This window comes from Monodelphis domestica, chromosome 4 (assembly GCF_027887165.1).
Source record: "Monodelphis domestica isolate mMonDom1 chromosome 4, mMonDom1.pri, whole genome shotgun sequence".
NCBI lineage: Eukaryota > Metazoa > Chordata > Mammalia > Didelphimorphia > Didelphidae > Monodelphis > Monodelphis domestica.
The window spans coordinates 98,680,696-98,697,371 of NC_077230.1; the positions used below are offsets into that span (position 1 = coordinate 98,680,696).

General features: G+C 30.7%; 1 protein-coding gene across 7 annotated transcripts in view; it reads right to left on the reverse strand.

The window, feature by feature from the left end:
* Positions 1–16,676, reverse strand: part of STAG1 (STAG1 cohesin complex component) — a 384,901-nt gene that overhangs the window by 119,288 nt on the left and 248,937 nt on the right. For 6 of the 7 annotated variants that reach the window (XM_056793658.1, XM_056793654.1, XM_056793655.1 and 3 more), the window contains 2 exons: positions 6,959–7,110; positions 6,297–6,370 (listed from right to left, as the gene is read on the reverse strand). In XM_056793658.1, the coding sequence (XP_056649636.1) occupies positions 6,297–6,370; positions 6,959–7,110 (226 nt within the window). Of the gene's footprint in view, positions 1–6,296; positions 6,371–6,958; positions 7,111–16,399; positions 16,524–16,676 lie in introns of those variants that run through there. The other variant, XM_016433552.2, reaches the window with a different exon arrangement.

A 16,676-nucleotide genomic window follows, 5' to 3' on the forward strand; every position in this document is an offset into this window, starting at 1 on the left:
TTGAGATAGCTTTCCATGATGTGGCCATAACACATTTGCTCCATTACTAATATACTGAAACCCTTTTGCGTTAATTTATTTAATAATATATTTAATTGAAGCTTGGGTACCTTTCCCTCAAATTGGAAAGACTGTTTTGTTCTACAATTTGGCTGAGGTTTTTTCATTTTCCTTAATAGATTAGGCTACTTTAAGTTGTACACAATCTAGAAAATCTTAAGTGGCAACCCTTTCCATGAAATCCTAGAGCAGTTATTCTCTTTAGGAATACTTCAATGTATTTTTTTTTTTGGTACTTCTCACATTCTTTAGCTTTGAGGATAGAGACCATGTCCAACTATGTAGTACATAACAGATATTGGCAAATATTTGTTGATGGTAATGATGGTTAAAACTGTAGTAACACGTTCACCATCTTGCTATGGAAGATGCTCTGACATTTAATTCTACACTGCTCATTATATGTATTTCCTATGCCTGTGATATATGTATTGGACCATCTCTTCATGCATTCTAGATATTCAGTTCTTTGTTCATCAGTCTATTCTATTCATGTAAGTTGCTCTCCTATCTCATGAATCATAAGTGAACATTTGCAACTTCACTGCTGGATAACAGCATTTGAAATTTGAAAATATTGCTTGCAGGATTCTAGTGCAAACTCAAGTACTTAAGATTATAGCTATATTCAAATGAAGGTAAATTGAAACCTCCCTTTCTAGAATACGTTACCAAAGATAATCTCTTATATGAATAAAGTTGAGGGTGCTTCTTTTATACCTTTCAGATTCCTCCAGACATCACTTTATATCATGTAATCTACTCACCTTTCTATTTTTGTTATACTCTCCCTATAGTAAGGCTTTCTCTATGAAGTGGTTGCCAGGATTCTGAGAGACTTCAAGGCTAAGACTAAATAAGGTGGTAAGCAAATAAATGAGTAAAGAAATGGCAACAAGTGAGATGTTTTTATATCATATGAATTGCAAGGATAAGTGAATCTATTGTGGTATAAAGATTTTTTTTTAAAATAAGACTGGCATAAATAGGGATAATCCCTTATTTTATGAATCAGTAAAAATAAATTTACAACTAGGAATGGCATCACCCATTACCAGGGTTTTAGGTTTTTCATAAATTCCCTTTATACTATCATCAAATCATGATTATTTTTCTGATATTACATTGAAAGGTCTTATTTAACTCGCAATTTCTTATCATAATAAAGTTCCTTTCAACAGCACTGTTTTTATTATAACACATGATAGTGGTGTATTTTCTCCTTTGTATTATAAATTAATAAGGGTGTTTACTGTTGCTGATTTTTTCCCTCATATCTAAATTTTACTTTCTTGTCCAAAAATTTAATCTAATTGGGTTACTTCTTTTTGCTCTATATTTTCAGAATACTTTAATTTACTATCAACTATAATGTTAAGTTCATTGTTCATAGTTCATTCATGTAACTACTCTTATTCAGCCTTCATATTAAAACAATATACTATAATATAATTGCAACAAGGTTTTACTGAAATATTAAACACAAGTTGACATTGGTACTGTTTAGAAACCATTCAACAATTCTATAGGCATTCATATGTAGAATTCACTTGTGAACTTATTTTAAATTAGTTTTAGTTTAGAAAAAAATTGAGTTTGAAATGAAGTCATAACACAAAGAGGGTGAGAATCTATAAATGTTATGAAGACAAGACTAAATGTTAAGGCAAAAAGTTTAAATTGCTCAAATAAATTATGGGAAGTCATGTTCATTTATTATGTAACAGTGAAAACATGTCAAATTCTATTCATATTCTCATTTTTCACCCCTGTAAAAAAAGGAGAAAAGTACAGGCTGATAGCTTTTCTAAAAGGTCAAATTCAATGCAATTATAGAAACATTTTTCATTGCACTAGTTTATAATTGTTTAACAGTTGCTATATTTTCTGTTTACATCGTATTTTCATTGTTATAGTTAATGTTGATTGTTTTCTCAGTTGTTTGCTTCTACATTACATTCTACAACTGCTGGGTGGTGCTAGGAATGTAGTGCTGGGCTTGGATTAAGGAAGTACTGAGTTCAAATATGACCCAGACACTTACTGTGGGATCCTGGACGAGTCACTTAATGTAAAATGTGTATAATAATAATAGCATCTACCTTCCCAGAGCTGTTTAGAGGATCAAATGAGATCATTGTAAGACGCTTATTTAGTTCAATGTTGGACATATTGTATTACATGCATGATAACTACAGAAAATATGATTATTCTCAAGATTTTGAATTCATTAACAAAATGTATTTCTTCTAACACTAATATTCTATCATATGATCTCCTTGCTTATTTACTGATAATATCTTATCTTTATTGTTTCTTGTTGTGTGATGTGTAGTATGGTATACAAGTCTTTCTTTTTATTGGATTACAGACATTAGTGCATGTTCTCAGCATGATTCTAAATCACTCTCCAGAGTATCTGGATACTTCATGTCTTCTTCAAAACTGTGTGACTCTATCAATATTTCTACCACTTCATTCACATTGTCTTCTATCTTATCATTTTTGCCATATTCCTTCCTGGGCATGAAGTGAGAACTCAAGAGTTGTTTTTATCTAAATTATTAGTCTTTGGAGCAATATTTCATTGTCATTACTTTGTAATTCTTCCTTTTAAAAATTATTTTTATCACTACCTACTTATTTACTGAGGATAAAAAAAGTTGTCATTTCTTTCTCATCCAAGATGTGTTAATTTTGCAAAAGCTTTTAGAATTCAGGTATCTGACACTGTACTTTTATTTGTGGGGGGGATGACTTCTATCACTTTCATGGATGAGAAATAAACCTCTAGAAACAGTAGTGAAAGGTATCTAATCTAGTTCTTTTAAAATTTTTCGAGAATGGAATAATAGGTTTTAATTCTTCCTATAATTTTATAAATTAATTTGTATGATAATGCAGTGTTACCTTTTGACAGCCACTGATCTCCAAGAAATGAATCAAGAGAACATATGGAAACTTAAAGTTTTATGTAAAAGCTATCATTACAATATGGCAAATTATTCAGATATTTGTTGATTAATGGGTTTTTTTGTATTCTATAAGTCTCCTTATTGTGGAAACTGATTTATACTAGTTAACTTCTGAGTGAAATTATAGTTAATGTTGATGTTATTTAGTGCTCTCCATTTTTTCTTTTAATTACTTATTTAAATGATTCATCAAGTAATTTTATGTTGCATTTTTCCTCATTTCTTCTGCATGTTTTTAATTTTGGTAAGTAGGTGGTGTGATCATTCAGACAATTGTCTCAGGAATATATTTAATAACATTAACAAGTTTTTTCTTTGTTAAAATATAATTTTTGTTGTTGTATAAGTTCCTAAGTGGTGTTAATCTTATCCAGAAACTTGCAGTTATTTTTTAAAAGAAATATTAATGACATAGAGATGTAGGGCCACAAAAGACCCTTTAATTAAAAGCAAACCATTTTGAGCACATTGTAATATTGGTGTCATATATTGGTCTAAGCGCAGTTCCTGCCAAGATGCTTATCAGTTTTCCTTAGCAGTTTTTTGTCAAATATGGAGTTCTTCATTAAGTAACTTAGGTTTTGGGGGTTAGTCAAAATATAAGTTAGTGAATTCAATTGTTTCTGATTCTTTTTCATCTATTGTATCCCATGTTCTATTTAGTTTTGAGGACTACTACTTTATAATAAGTTGAAATCAAGTAATACTATTTTTCTTTAAAAATTTTTAAAACTTTTTGTGATATTTAATTCTGTAGTAGTGAAGTAGAGATATAATTTAATACTTCTATGTACTCAGTGTATCATCAATGTGCGTATTCCCTCCAGAAATGTAGATCTTAAACAAATCATGCTGGATTTCATCTTCTTTGACTAATATATGCAATACAATAATACATCTTCTTTAGGGAGTTCAACAAATGTGCTGGGAGACTTCCTCATAGTCTTATCACATTTTGTGTGTATCAACAATCTATTATTTTTATTAGTTCCTCTCTTTTGTTATGTGACTGAATCAAAGGATTTTTTCTGGCCATTCATTTATCTGATGGCTTTTTAAGAAACATCACTTGACTATAGTAGTCTATAATGCAGAACTGTGGAACACCACCAAGAGTCTACTATTAAAAATTGTTCTACTGAATTAAGGGGAAGATTGAGGGCATTAAAACCACAATGGAAACTTACAAAATAAATCCATTTTCCTTCTCAATTCTAGAGTTTAATCAATGATTACTATAAATTATTTAAAAAAGAAGTCTGAATATTATAGACTGGACATCATTATTTAAATAGATTCATGTGTGAAATACGAGCATCCTGTTTAGGAAGTTATCCAACATTCTGGTCCTTGATGTAATTATTAAAGTTCATATATAAAAAGAAATATTTATAGGATGTTTCCACATACATAAATTTATATTCCTTTCCTGACTTGGTCTTGCATTGTATTTCCTCCATGACAGCATTCCAGGGAGAATCATCTCCCCCTACTCTCAAATGACTTCTTTCTATGTTTGATTTCTCTTGGTGATGCCATCATGTTTTGATATAAAAGGTTAAAAATTTTAAGTCATTTCAGGCTCTTGTCTTCCCTCAATTTCCCCTTGCTGCACCTTTTATTTCTTCTACTTTAGTTTCACTTATTTTGCTACTTCTCTCTTTATTCCCTCTGCCCTAGCAATACAAGAAAGGACTTAATGACAAATTAATTTTGATCACTGATGATATTACCTTAAATAAATTCAATTAAGCTTAATATGATATAAAAAATATTTATTATTGGTTACTGTGGTAGATAGTGTGATAGAGGTTATGGATCAAAAATGAAAAATGCCAAGTCTGTGCTCACAAAAACCCTACCCAAAGTAATGGAGGCAATACAATCTATGCAAAGATAATGATAATAAAAAACATGAACTGGGCTAAACAGAACCAGATTATTTAATGTAAAAAATCTAGTAAGGATATAGCTTCATTGTATGAATATTTTAGGTTTCTATTTCTAATTGTAGAAAATTCAAATTGGCCCTTATAAAAAGAAGTATAGACATCATCATGGAGATGGGAAGATTTTTTTTTGAGTAGGTGTGTGCTTGAAATTACAAAGTTATGTATGGTCTCTCCTAAAGATGACCCTGTTTCCATGGGTCAGTCAGCTGCTATAAGAACAGGTATGTTCTTATGAGGTGATAGAGCAGCTTATATTGTTGTGAATGGCTTTGTGAAGAACCCTGACTTTCTTGTTTCAGTAGGGTAATCCTATTAGCAGGATCCTTCTTTATTGAAATCCTCTTCCCAAAATTTATAATCTTTCCTGTCTTTTTTAACAAAGAACATGCTTCTCCCCATTTCTTTAACCCAAATTGATTTCTTCATCTGTATCGACATTCATATACATTGATCATAATTTTGCTTACTAGACAAAGTCATGCTATACTGATTCCATATGCCCAGAAACACATCTTCCTCCGATTAAAAAAAAAAAAGGTTTTCACAAAGAAATATATCAATTTAGAATATACTCTCTCCATCCAGAGAGAATATTACAATCTTATATAAAATTACTATATACCGAAAGAATCAGTGATATACAGCTTGAATAAGAGTTTTGAATCTTTTTTTTTTGTATCATGGATCCCCCTTATGACAGTCTGGAGAAGTCTACGATCCCTTTCGCTGAACAAAGTTTTGAAATAAACAAAATAAGACACACATGATTACAATGAAAAAACTTATACAAAAACATAGTATCAAATATTAAAAGTCAAGTTTTTGGACACTAAGTTAGGAATCTTTGGAATAAATTCAACTTATTTTCCCGGCAAAGTGTTTAGCTATATTTATGACAGAAGATCAGTTTGAAGAGATAAATGAAGAAAAAAATTCTAGTGTTCTTTAATCAAGCTTTCTAATACTTCATGGTGCTGTGATTTTCATCCATCTGAAAACTTATAACAGTAAATAATGTTTTTAAGGTTTGTTGTAGCTGATAAAATTATGTTCTGCATCCTGAGCCTTTCTCAACTTTCCTAAGCTAGTCCTTGGACAATAGCAACAAAGCCCATCATTCCTATGCAAAGCCATTCCAGTATATATGCTGAAACTTAATATTTTAAGAACTTATTAAGCATTCCTTAAAATAGCCTTAATTAAAATAATTAAGAAAATTCATTGTGTCAAAAAGAAAATTTTTAAATGAGACAATGTGATATAGGTTAAGAAAACACCAATTGCTTTAATTGTTATTCCAATCTCTTACCGGTATCTATGAACAAATATACCCTTAAAAATAGAGTTCATCATGTTTTCAATTTCATCTTGATTTTCTTGAAGCTGAAATAGAAACCAATTAGTACTATTACCTCGTATGTTGAAATAGTATTCACTTTTTTTTTTAGAAACTGTCAAACTACATTAATGGATATATCTTTAATAAGTAATTTTAAAAGGCATTTGGATTCCAAAGACAGTTTAAAAAACTGTACAGTTTCTAACCTGAAATAATTTTAGGTATAGAAATGATAATATATCACAAACATGAAGTACCTATAGCTTATAATAATTATTAATAAGAAAATATGATTAAAATTTTTAAATAATTTCTATTTTTCATAGATTTTAAAGTTAGATGGGATTTAAGAGATTATCTAATTCAAATCCTTCAGTTGTAGTTGAAGGTGACTTGCTACAAAGTGCATAAGACTTGAATCAAGATTTAATCTAAAAACTTTGAATCCAAATATCTGTTAAACCATGCTTCCTTTAGTATTAATTTTAAATTTTAAAAAACTTCATAAAAATATAAATTAACTTTATAATGTGAATTAACAAAATTAATATTCAGGGGGGTGAAGGGAATCAATATCTTTAAATACATATAAGGAAACCAATTATTTCAGTTACATCTTAATACTAGCTTACCTCTTTGCGTTTCTGAAGTAGTAACTCCAGCCTTTCATTAGCTCTCTTACCAATCATTTTGTTTCTTTCTGCTTCATACTGTCTTTGTGTGTTATCTTGATGAATACTAAGGTTTAAGGCAACATTCACCAGAGCAGTCATAAGCTTCATAGCTATGAAAAATAAATATTTTATCCTCAGTTATTCTAGCTTGTAAACACAAAATTATAAAATTATATATGTCACTGAAGAATTAAATCCTATGAGCCTTATCATTAACATCAAAATTCTATTATAAAATAAATATATAAACTTCATTCTTCATAGTATAATATATATTCTTTCTATCTTATATACTATTCAAGACTTACCTACTCCTTGACTAAACTTCACTGAGAATCTGGCCACTGCATTCATTTCAGCTTTCCCTCACAATTTAATCATATATTGCGGCTTATCTTGAGATAGAAATTTATTGGGAAATAGATATATTAAAAGCATAGAGAAAAATCTCTAAGAATTTCCCCAAGTTAAACTATTTATTTCTATATAGCTATTTACAGATGAGAAGATGAAAAAACACGAGAAGCAAATCTTAAACTGTTATAATAATGCTAGTTGTTATTGTTATCTATCTAAATTCAATGTAGTTTCCATTGTATCCAAATAATTTTATCATGTCACAGTAAATTGGAATTCCTTAAGGAAAAGTGTAATTTAATTGTCTTAGTAACTTTTGAAATACCTTCAGTTTCAATTTTTTTTTTCAGAAGGCAAAAATGCACATCTGAAACTTTAGGCTCCAGTTTAATATTCTGTTCTTTTTTTTTTAATTCTTTATTTACTGGGAAGCTGATGGTAGAGATTTTGACAGAAAAAAGCATAACATGTTGGGTAAATGGATATAGTTTTTAAAAAATCCTTAAAAGTATTTCTGAGAAAATAGGGAGCAAGGGTATATAAAGGAATGAAAATAATTTGGATTAGTTTTGACAACTGTCTACAGTACACTGGTTGTAATCTTTAAAATATAAATACATAAACATAAAGGTATGTAAAGTTATGTTTGTTTTGTCTTCCCTTCACAAAATTCTAGTAAAATTAAGTACAAGATAAATTATATAGTTATTTGGTACTATAGTTAAGAAAGTGAAAGTATTTCCTTGAACTTTCTTGTTCAAAGAAATTTCAAATGGCTTTCATAATTATCTCCCTCATCCATGCTACTCTTTAGTTTATTAACACTCCAACTTAAGTCAAAGGTATCTAAGTTTGTAAAATTTCTGTCCCATATGAACCACCTCTTTTAATCCACTCTATTCCAAAAAAGAAAGCTCATGTTTCCCTAATAATGCATACCTTTACTTCTCTCATAGGGGGACTTATGGTGATCAAATAAGATAATCAAATGAAAGTACAAAGTATATTTAAATCAACGTCATGCTCATCTGTTTCATTATGAAATGGTGGGGAAGCGGGGGTATCCAAGACTCCATAAGCTGAATGCATGGTATGATAGGTGCTTCCAAATTACAAATGCATTAAGTGACTAGTTATTGATTATGTCAACTTTCTGAGGATCAGACTACTTATGTATGGGAAACTTATAATCCTATAATTAAACAAAGACATAATATCATCAGAGGATTAGCCACTAGGTAAATGGGGGGAAAGGGAGCTGGGGTGAACAGAGAACAAGGTACATAGTGAACTATAAAATAGACAAAAATACAAAATGACTTCAAGTTCTGCTCACACAGTCAGATTTGTAAGCTGGGAGAGTGAGTTTTAAGAATTATACAACACTGATACTCTTGATATATGGTTATTGTTCAGTGACTTAACCAGCTGACAAACAATTGGAAAAACTGAATTAAACCCATATTGTCATTCTTGCTATAAAAGAAAGCATATGTGATCAGAAAAGAAAGTAGGCTGATAATGTAGCAAGAATGAGACAATAGAGATATCAGTATTTCAAGAAGTAATTAGTATCTCTGTGATACAAAAGAAAAATGGGAATTATTCCAATGAGTTGGATGGATTCTCCATAGAGGATATAAGAAAGGGTATAGACAAGAATCAAGATTAACATAAGAAGATACTGTGATCTAGTCAGAAGGAATAATTTCAAATGGATGAGATCACAGACCCACCTAATTATCAAAGTAAAAAGAATGTTTTTATAACTTGACTCATATTTCCCTCCTAAATCCCTACCTTCAGGAACTTTTAAAAGAAAAATAAACCAACAATATTTACCAAAGTATTACTAACATCTATACTTTATTGCTTTATCTTTAGGAAAAGAGAGGCTAACGTAAAAAAATTTTAAATGTTACTATATAAAGGACTTTCTCCAATCATCCATATCATAACACAACGGTACTTTTATATTTGGACAAAATTGTTTTATATCTATTTTTCTGCCCATCAGACTGACATACACTCTTAACTTTTGTGGCAAGGTTTTCTCAGCACTTAACAAAGATCAATCTACCCAAATGCTATAGGTTTATAAATTTGGAAACATATTTTATAATAATTGGTAGAATTCTAATTGCTGACATTCAAAAGTCAATCTATTTAAATTAAAGTATTAACCTAGTTTTGACAATAATTTAAAACACTTTCATTTGTAGTAGAAAATGTTCCCTCCAATTTCTGTGTTAATAATTTTAGATTTTATATGTTGTCTCTTTATAATTTTGGGATGTCTGCGTACATTATTTCTTATGTAACACCTCAAAAGCATTATTAAATATCCTATAGGAGGGATAAAAGGCAGATATGGAATAGGCAAAGACCTAAGACATCTGGATTTGATAAGGATAGTCTTAATTTTAAATATTCTATACTTACGAGACAGATACCCAATGGATTTATTTGGTTTCAAATATTTCTGAGTGTAAGAAGTCATGGAGCCTAAAAGTCTACCTAAAGCTACATTTTCCCCAACTACATGAAGACTTCAGGTTTCCATGAAAGAGGCTGATATGCCATGAATTAAACTATTATCGTATCACTGGCTAATGTTTGGATGTGGAAATTCACATAGTAATTTATAATAACTGGTCATTGTGAGCCACTTTAATTCCATGTACCAACAAGAAATTTTTTGCTTACATCCCCCAAATAATTAAAAGTTTAAAAATATACTTTATGATTATTGTATATAGTCAAGTAGTTCTAACAAAAATTGATAAATACAGACACTATCTACTTGTTCATATGTTACAGTTTTGGAAATAATCTTCTCATTTATAGAATATTTCCATGTGTCTACTTTCTTGCCTTTCTCCAATTAAAAACTTGTTTATTTGGACAATTCATTTAAAAAAGCAAACACAACAATACTCTTCTATATATTGGGGGAAAAAACGTTCATTTAGAAAAAAAATTTCTCTCTCTCTCTCTCTCTCTCTCTCTCTCTTTTTCTCTCTCTCTGTACACACACACACACACACACACACACACACGCACGCACGCACGCAGGAACGCACGCAAATAGCCTACCAAGCTGCACAGACAAAAGAAGAATGTTCTGGCATAGGATTTTTGCATGACACCGTTCTGTTCTATCCTACTCTACTCATGATTAAGCATTTTCTCTTCGGTGTATCTGCACTCTACAATTCATCATTACTTGTCAGCCCATATGTTCTTTCTTTATAGAGGACCATAGAATAGTGCTAGAAACAATCAAAGAAGCCATCTACTCTTTCTTTTGTATTTATCAAGTGTCATCTATTGCTTATACTGTGTGTGTGGGAAATGACTAGTCTTATAGAGATATTAAAAACAAATTGTACTTTGACAGACTGTTATTAAAACGAAATAAAATTTTCTTCCAGTTTTGGCGTTCACAGTAAACCACATTATTTATTCTATACAGAAGAGGGATATTTAGGATGGTATTAAGTGTCCTCTAGGACTCCAAATATTATCTATACCATGTCAAAATTAACATCTAAGTAGTTACAAAGCTAGGGGTAGAAGTACTTTGTAAAGTCAACACCTAAAATAAAATTCATAAGATAATGGTTGGCAAGAGTTATGAAGAAACAAGACCAGGTGACTTTTCTAAGGTCATGGCACTAGTCAGGGTTGACTCCGGGAGGAAAATCAAGGATTCCTAAATCTAAGATGGTTTTCTTTCTAGTGCTTCATACTGCATATAAAGATAGCCGGGTTAGAACCTGAAGAGGGTTTACAGGAGAGGTGGTCAAGCAGCAAACAAAACAAACACAGAAGGAATTGGGGGAGCTCAGTCATCAACTGTACCCTTACCCAAAATCTCAGTTTAATTAGGCATGGATGCCAGAATTCAACAAGTGAAGGTTTTAATTCTAAAATATACTTTTTTCCCCCATTAGAAACTGCATAGATTTCTGAAAAGTTAGGATAGATAGTAACTAATCTTAACACTCAAGTATACAAATGTGAGCTGATACATCTGAAATGTCCACTCATGGTCAAAGTTGTTCTTGCTATAAACAAAAGGTAGCAGCAACTGAGACAGGATGCTCTATACAGAAATATATTATGGTTGGTAAAATTAGAGGTCCTCAAATCATAGAATCAAAAACTTTATACGGTACCTTTCGTCAAAGTTCTTCAGCCTTTTCTGTAAGAATCCTTGTAATTCAATGAAATACATTTCTTTACTCTGTTATGGGTAGGACATTGGGCTCTAAAGATGAAATAAGATACAGATTCTGTCCTTAAGAAACTTATCCCTTTAATAGCAGGACTTTGTTCCAATACCTTCAATGAATGGGAACTGACAACCTATTAAGGCAGTCCAATATACTGTTGTAGATTGCATGTATCATACCCAAACTAAGTCTTTTCCTGATTAAATACCATCTAATTTTTAGGACTTTAATCATCTTTGTCATTCACAGTGAAATTATCTTATTTATTATGGACATTATCAAAAGGTGGGCCCCGAGGCAGAAAAATAATACAGCACATGTAATCTGTTCAGTATTACTTTACTTATAACATGTTTTTGATGCTTTTTACAGAATCTAACAATGTGTAATAGCTTCTTGGCTCACACTGGTGAGTAATACTATAAGATCTTTTTTAAATGGGCTATTGTCAAGTCAGATCATCCTCATCATGCAAATGTAGAATTAAGTTTTTGAACCCAAATATAGGATTTTACTGTTATATCTATTAAATTTTACTTTTAGATACATTATTTTTGACTGTCTCTATTCTGCTGATTGTAAGCTATCAGCCAAACTCTGCAAGATTTCTACAATCTGCACATCTGATAAGCATACTATACATAACTTTACTTACCTAGGTCCAATAACAAAGCTTTAAGACATGTCATTAGTGTCTTCCTTCCAGGAGAACATCAGCTTATTTATGAATACATGTTTTGGGTATGATAATTTTACCAGTTACAAAAAGACCTAACTATACTGTTATTATGATGGTATAACTCTATCGTATTCATAAATATATCAGAAGAGATTTTCTCAAAATGCACAGAGAATTTAGAATATGCAACTGAGGAATCAGTAGTTCAATTACTAGAAAACTTAAGACTTCTACACAATTTATGTAGGGAAAAGGGCTTATCAGGAAAACTTAGTGAATACCAGAAGTATCGAAGGTAGTTTTAAGCACAATATTTAAAGAGTACTTAGATGTAGACTTGATTTTATGTATATGTGTGTTTGTCTGGATATGAGCATATACTTTCACCAAGACAAACTAACTACACTCATCCATTCAGAGGAAGAGAAAATTTCTAAGATTCAGATGCATGAAATATGATGATGTGCCCCTCAAGATCCAAATAACGAGACCAGTTCCTTGAAGAAATATATTATGAGAAAAAATTGAACATGTGCTTTTTTCCTTTTAATCACAAATAGATTCAACTAAGAAAGATGATGTGATCGACATAAACCTTGTCATTTAGACTAAAAATAGTTTAGACAAATCTCAAAGAAGAAAAGGAGATAAAAAAGAGGAAAGAAGGATAAGATTAAACAAGGGAGTAAATATTTAATTTAGTGAGTCAAATCACTAAATCCCTATCTATATTCTATCATATAGCTAAAATTACATATAGGATTTTAGTGGGCAGCCAGGATTAAACATGTATCTTATTGTGGTACCTAAGCAGGGATAAATTATTAGATTTGCAATGATGCCCTACTGAGGATATTATTATGGATAAGAAAATTTAGTGGATCACAATTAGAAAGTGTCTTTAAAGGCCTGGGTAGACAGCCTTTTATGATCAAGCTACTTCTCTATTTCAAATCTTAATTTGAGGATGCTGCTATGGTTTAACAGATACAGCCAAAGGATTATCTATATATATGATGACATGAGTTTTTTCATCTCTGGAGAAGAATAAAAGCCTCTCAAATTTTTCATGAGGGGGAATGACTTGCTGATCATATATTCAACACACACAAAATAAAAATTCAGATTCTTTTTTACACTTGATTCCTCTCCCTTTACAAAACGTAAAGATTATTTTTTTCAGGACTCTAAAGAAATGTCAGGATAGTTTGAAGTACACAGAATATATGGCCAAAGAAAATAATACATATCATAAGTAAAATTAAATCTACATGTCAAAAGTATTCTAAGTGAAATCTCTGGCAAGGCATAAAAGATAGTTCATAAATTAGAAAAATTCTTATTTTTATGTTAAAAACTTGTGAAAAGACATAGGCATAATTACTGACTTCTGACAAGTTCAAGACTTGGTAGGAGAAGTTCAGTTTGGGCAAAATAAGGCTCCTTATGAGAGGCCAGATAGTGAAGAGTTTTGTTAACTTCTCTGTCTTAAAATTAAAAGGAAAATGAAGAAGCAAATACACACACACACACACACACACACACACACACACACACACACACACACACAATTTCAGGAATTGCACATAACAGCTATGAAAATAATTTATTAGAAGGTCCACTAGTCTGTATATATTTGAAGAAAATAAATTCATACTTTAGAAAATAAAGCATATCAAAATTGATGAAGATGTATTTATTCTAATCCCCTCCCCATATCCCTCAGAAAAAGAGGAAAAAACCCACAAACACCAAACTTTAATGTAGGAACTGGGATGATGAAGTCAACAGGAAGGTAAGAGAAAAGATAAAGGGAAGAAGAAAAGGGAGAAGTATCAATATAGTAGATTACTAAAATTTATGCTATTATTATACATTGATTCTGTTGAACCAATAAAATGGACCACTGATTTTGTTAGTTTGGGGCCCTACTGATAGGCACCGAAGGCAATATGTTTGGATAAAAGGGCATGGAAAAATTTCCAAGATTACAATTACAAGTTAAATTCTAAGGGCCAGAGTTTTTGACACAAAAAAGAAAAAGAAAGAAATTTCTTTAGGAAGAAAACAAAACAAGCATCATAACACTTAAACTAGTGAAATGACATGTAAAAGAAAATACAAGTTATATCCCTACTGAATGAGAAAGGGTAGCAAAGTGGTTTATAAAAAAAAGTAATACAAATGAATAATTATATGTATTTAAAATCAAGGGAAAAAGCTGTTCTGAAGTTGGAAGCAATTTTCCAAGTTGTAGGCCCTCCTAATTTGCTATTTTGTTATTTATTTCATTACTTACATCTGCAGAAGAAAATGCTAAAACAACATTGGGTCTAAGATACAAGGTATTGAGGTTTCCAGGTTGATGATAATAATGTATTAGTAATTATTGATGGTTCTCTATCCAACAATAAAGAATTATGTGATAACAATTCTAAGCCATATATTTCTTTTCAGTTAAGTGTGTAGAGTTCAGATAAGACAGGAAAAAAATCCAACTCATATTATTTTTATCAGTTTCTCTTTTTATTTCTTGAAAATCTGACAGAAGGAATTTATTGGCATATATTATTCTTAGAATCAATACTATGTATTAATTTTAAGGTAAAAGAGAAATAAGAGCTAGAGAATTGGAGCTTATGTGACTTTCCTGGGGTCACACAGCTAAGAAGCATCTGAGGTCAGATTTAAATTCAGTAACTCTTGCCTCTAGGCCTTACTTCTTATCCTCTGAGCTACATAGCTGATCCTTGGCATATATTCTTGAAGACTAGTTTATTGATCTTTGATAAGTCATAAAAAATGGAGATATGGAATATTGGGAAGGGGGAGGATGTTAGTGATCCTGCAAATTACAACCTGCTAAATGATAATTAGTTTAATCAAGGAAACAAATTTTGTGATATACTACATGAAATATATTAAAAAACAGGTAAAATACAATAGAATTATGGCAAATGACAAATATAGTTTCTATTTTAAAAAAAGGATTCCTTAATATTAAAAGTTATTAATTTTTTAAATTAGTAAAATGAAGGACAAAGATTTAAATATATAATTTTTTAAAAGTACATTATATCCATTGTCTTGTGAAATATATATAAATTATTTAAATCAGTTATAAAAAAATCTGCAATCATACACACACATTGACAACCAATAGGAAGAAAGCAAAGAGTAAAACAAGTGACAGAATTTTTTTTCACACATTCAATTCTAAGGGAAATTTTCTCTCTCTTATATATGTATGCTTGTGTGCATACAACACCCTTTAATAGCAACATAGGCAGAAAGACATTTTCCAAAAAAAAAAAAAGAGAGAGAGAGAGAGAAGTTCAATAGGGATAAAAGTGTTGTGGTTTTTTTTGGGGGTGGTGGTGGTGGTGAGAGGGAGTGCCACTATATGGTCCTGCTTAATAACGATAACAATAACAAGTTAGTTTAAAAAAATCTGTAGAAACACAGAAAGTCTACAAAAATAGAAATCAAACAAAGCAATCTTCAAATTATTTAAAAATGGGCAAAGGACTAATTATAGCAATGTTTAAAAAAACTTAAATTATAGCAATGTAAGAATCTTACATGATAAACTTAATGGACAGAAGAATTAGAAAATTGCAATGCCAAAAGCTTAAATTAAAAAAAATTGTAATATAATTAATGACAAACACTTGTATAACAGTATAGCATTCAAAAGGAATTAAAGACAAGTTACTTTCAGATGGAACATGAAAATGTCTCTTCATAAAACTATGGTAAAGCTATGTTTGAATTACTATTACACAGTTAAATACAACTTAGCAGAAGAATGATAAACTATTATGAGAGCTCAAAGACCATTAGCCAAAGGGAAGGAAAAATGAACTAACTTATAAAGGATGATGAAAGGCACTAAACAAAATTATTGAAAAGTAGCTGATATATAATGTAACAATGTACAAATGATTGAAATGAATAAACACCAAACAAAGGGACAAATTACTTAATCACAAGAAAATAAAGGGACAATTGGAGTACATATTAAAAGTACTTCTTATATGACCATTCTAAACATGATGCCATGGATAACTTAAGAAGCTCTGAAGGAAATCTTCACCATATCTGTACCCTAACAAGATAACTAACCTGATCGTCTCTCTTCTCATCTAAGATATAAGCAATGTCAAGGAGCATTTTATTCCAAAGACGATAACCATATCTGGCCATAACTGCCTTGTAACTTTCCATGCACATAGTCAGTGAAGCAGAGGATTAAATGTTCCTGCCCATTTTATCTAGTCCCCAAGACTCGTCCTGCAAAGTGAATAAAAATGATTATCTCTCCATCTACCCAAGGCCACAACACTATCAAATAATAAAGGACAGGACAAAGATGAGAACTTAAAATCCTGAAGAGTCTAAT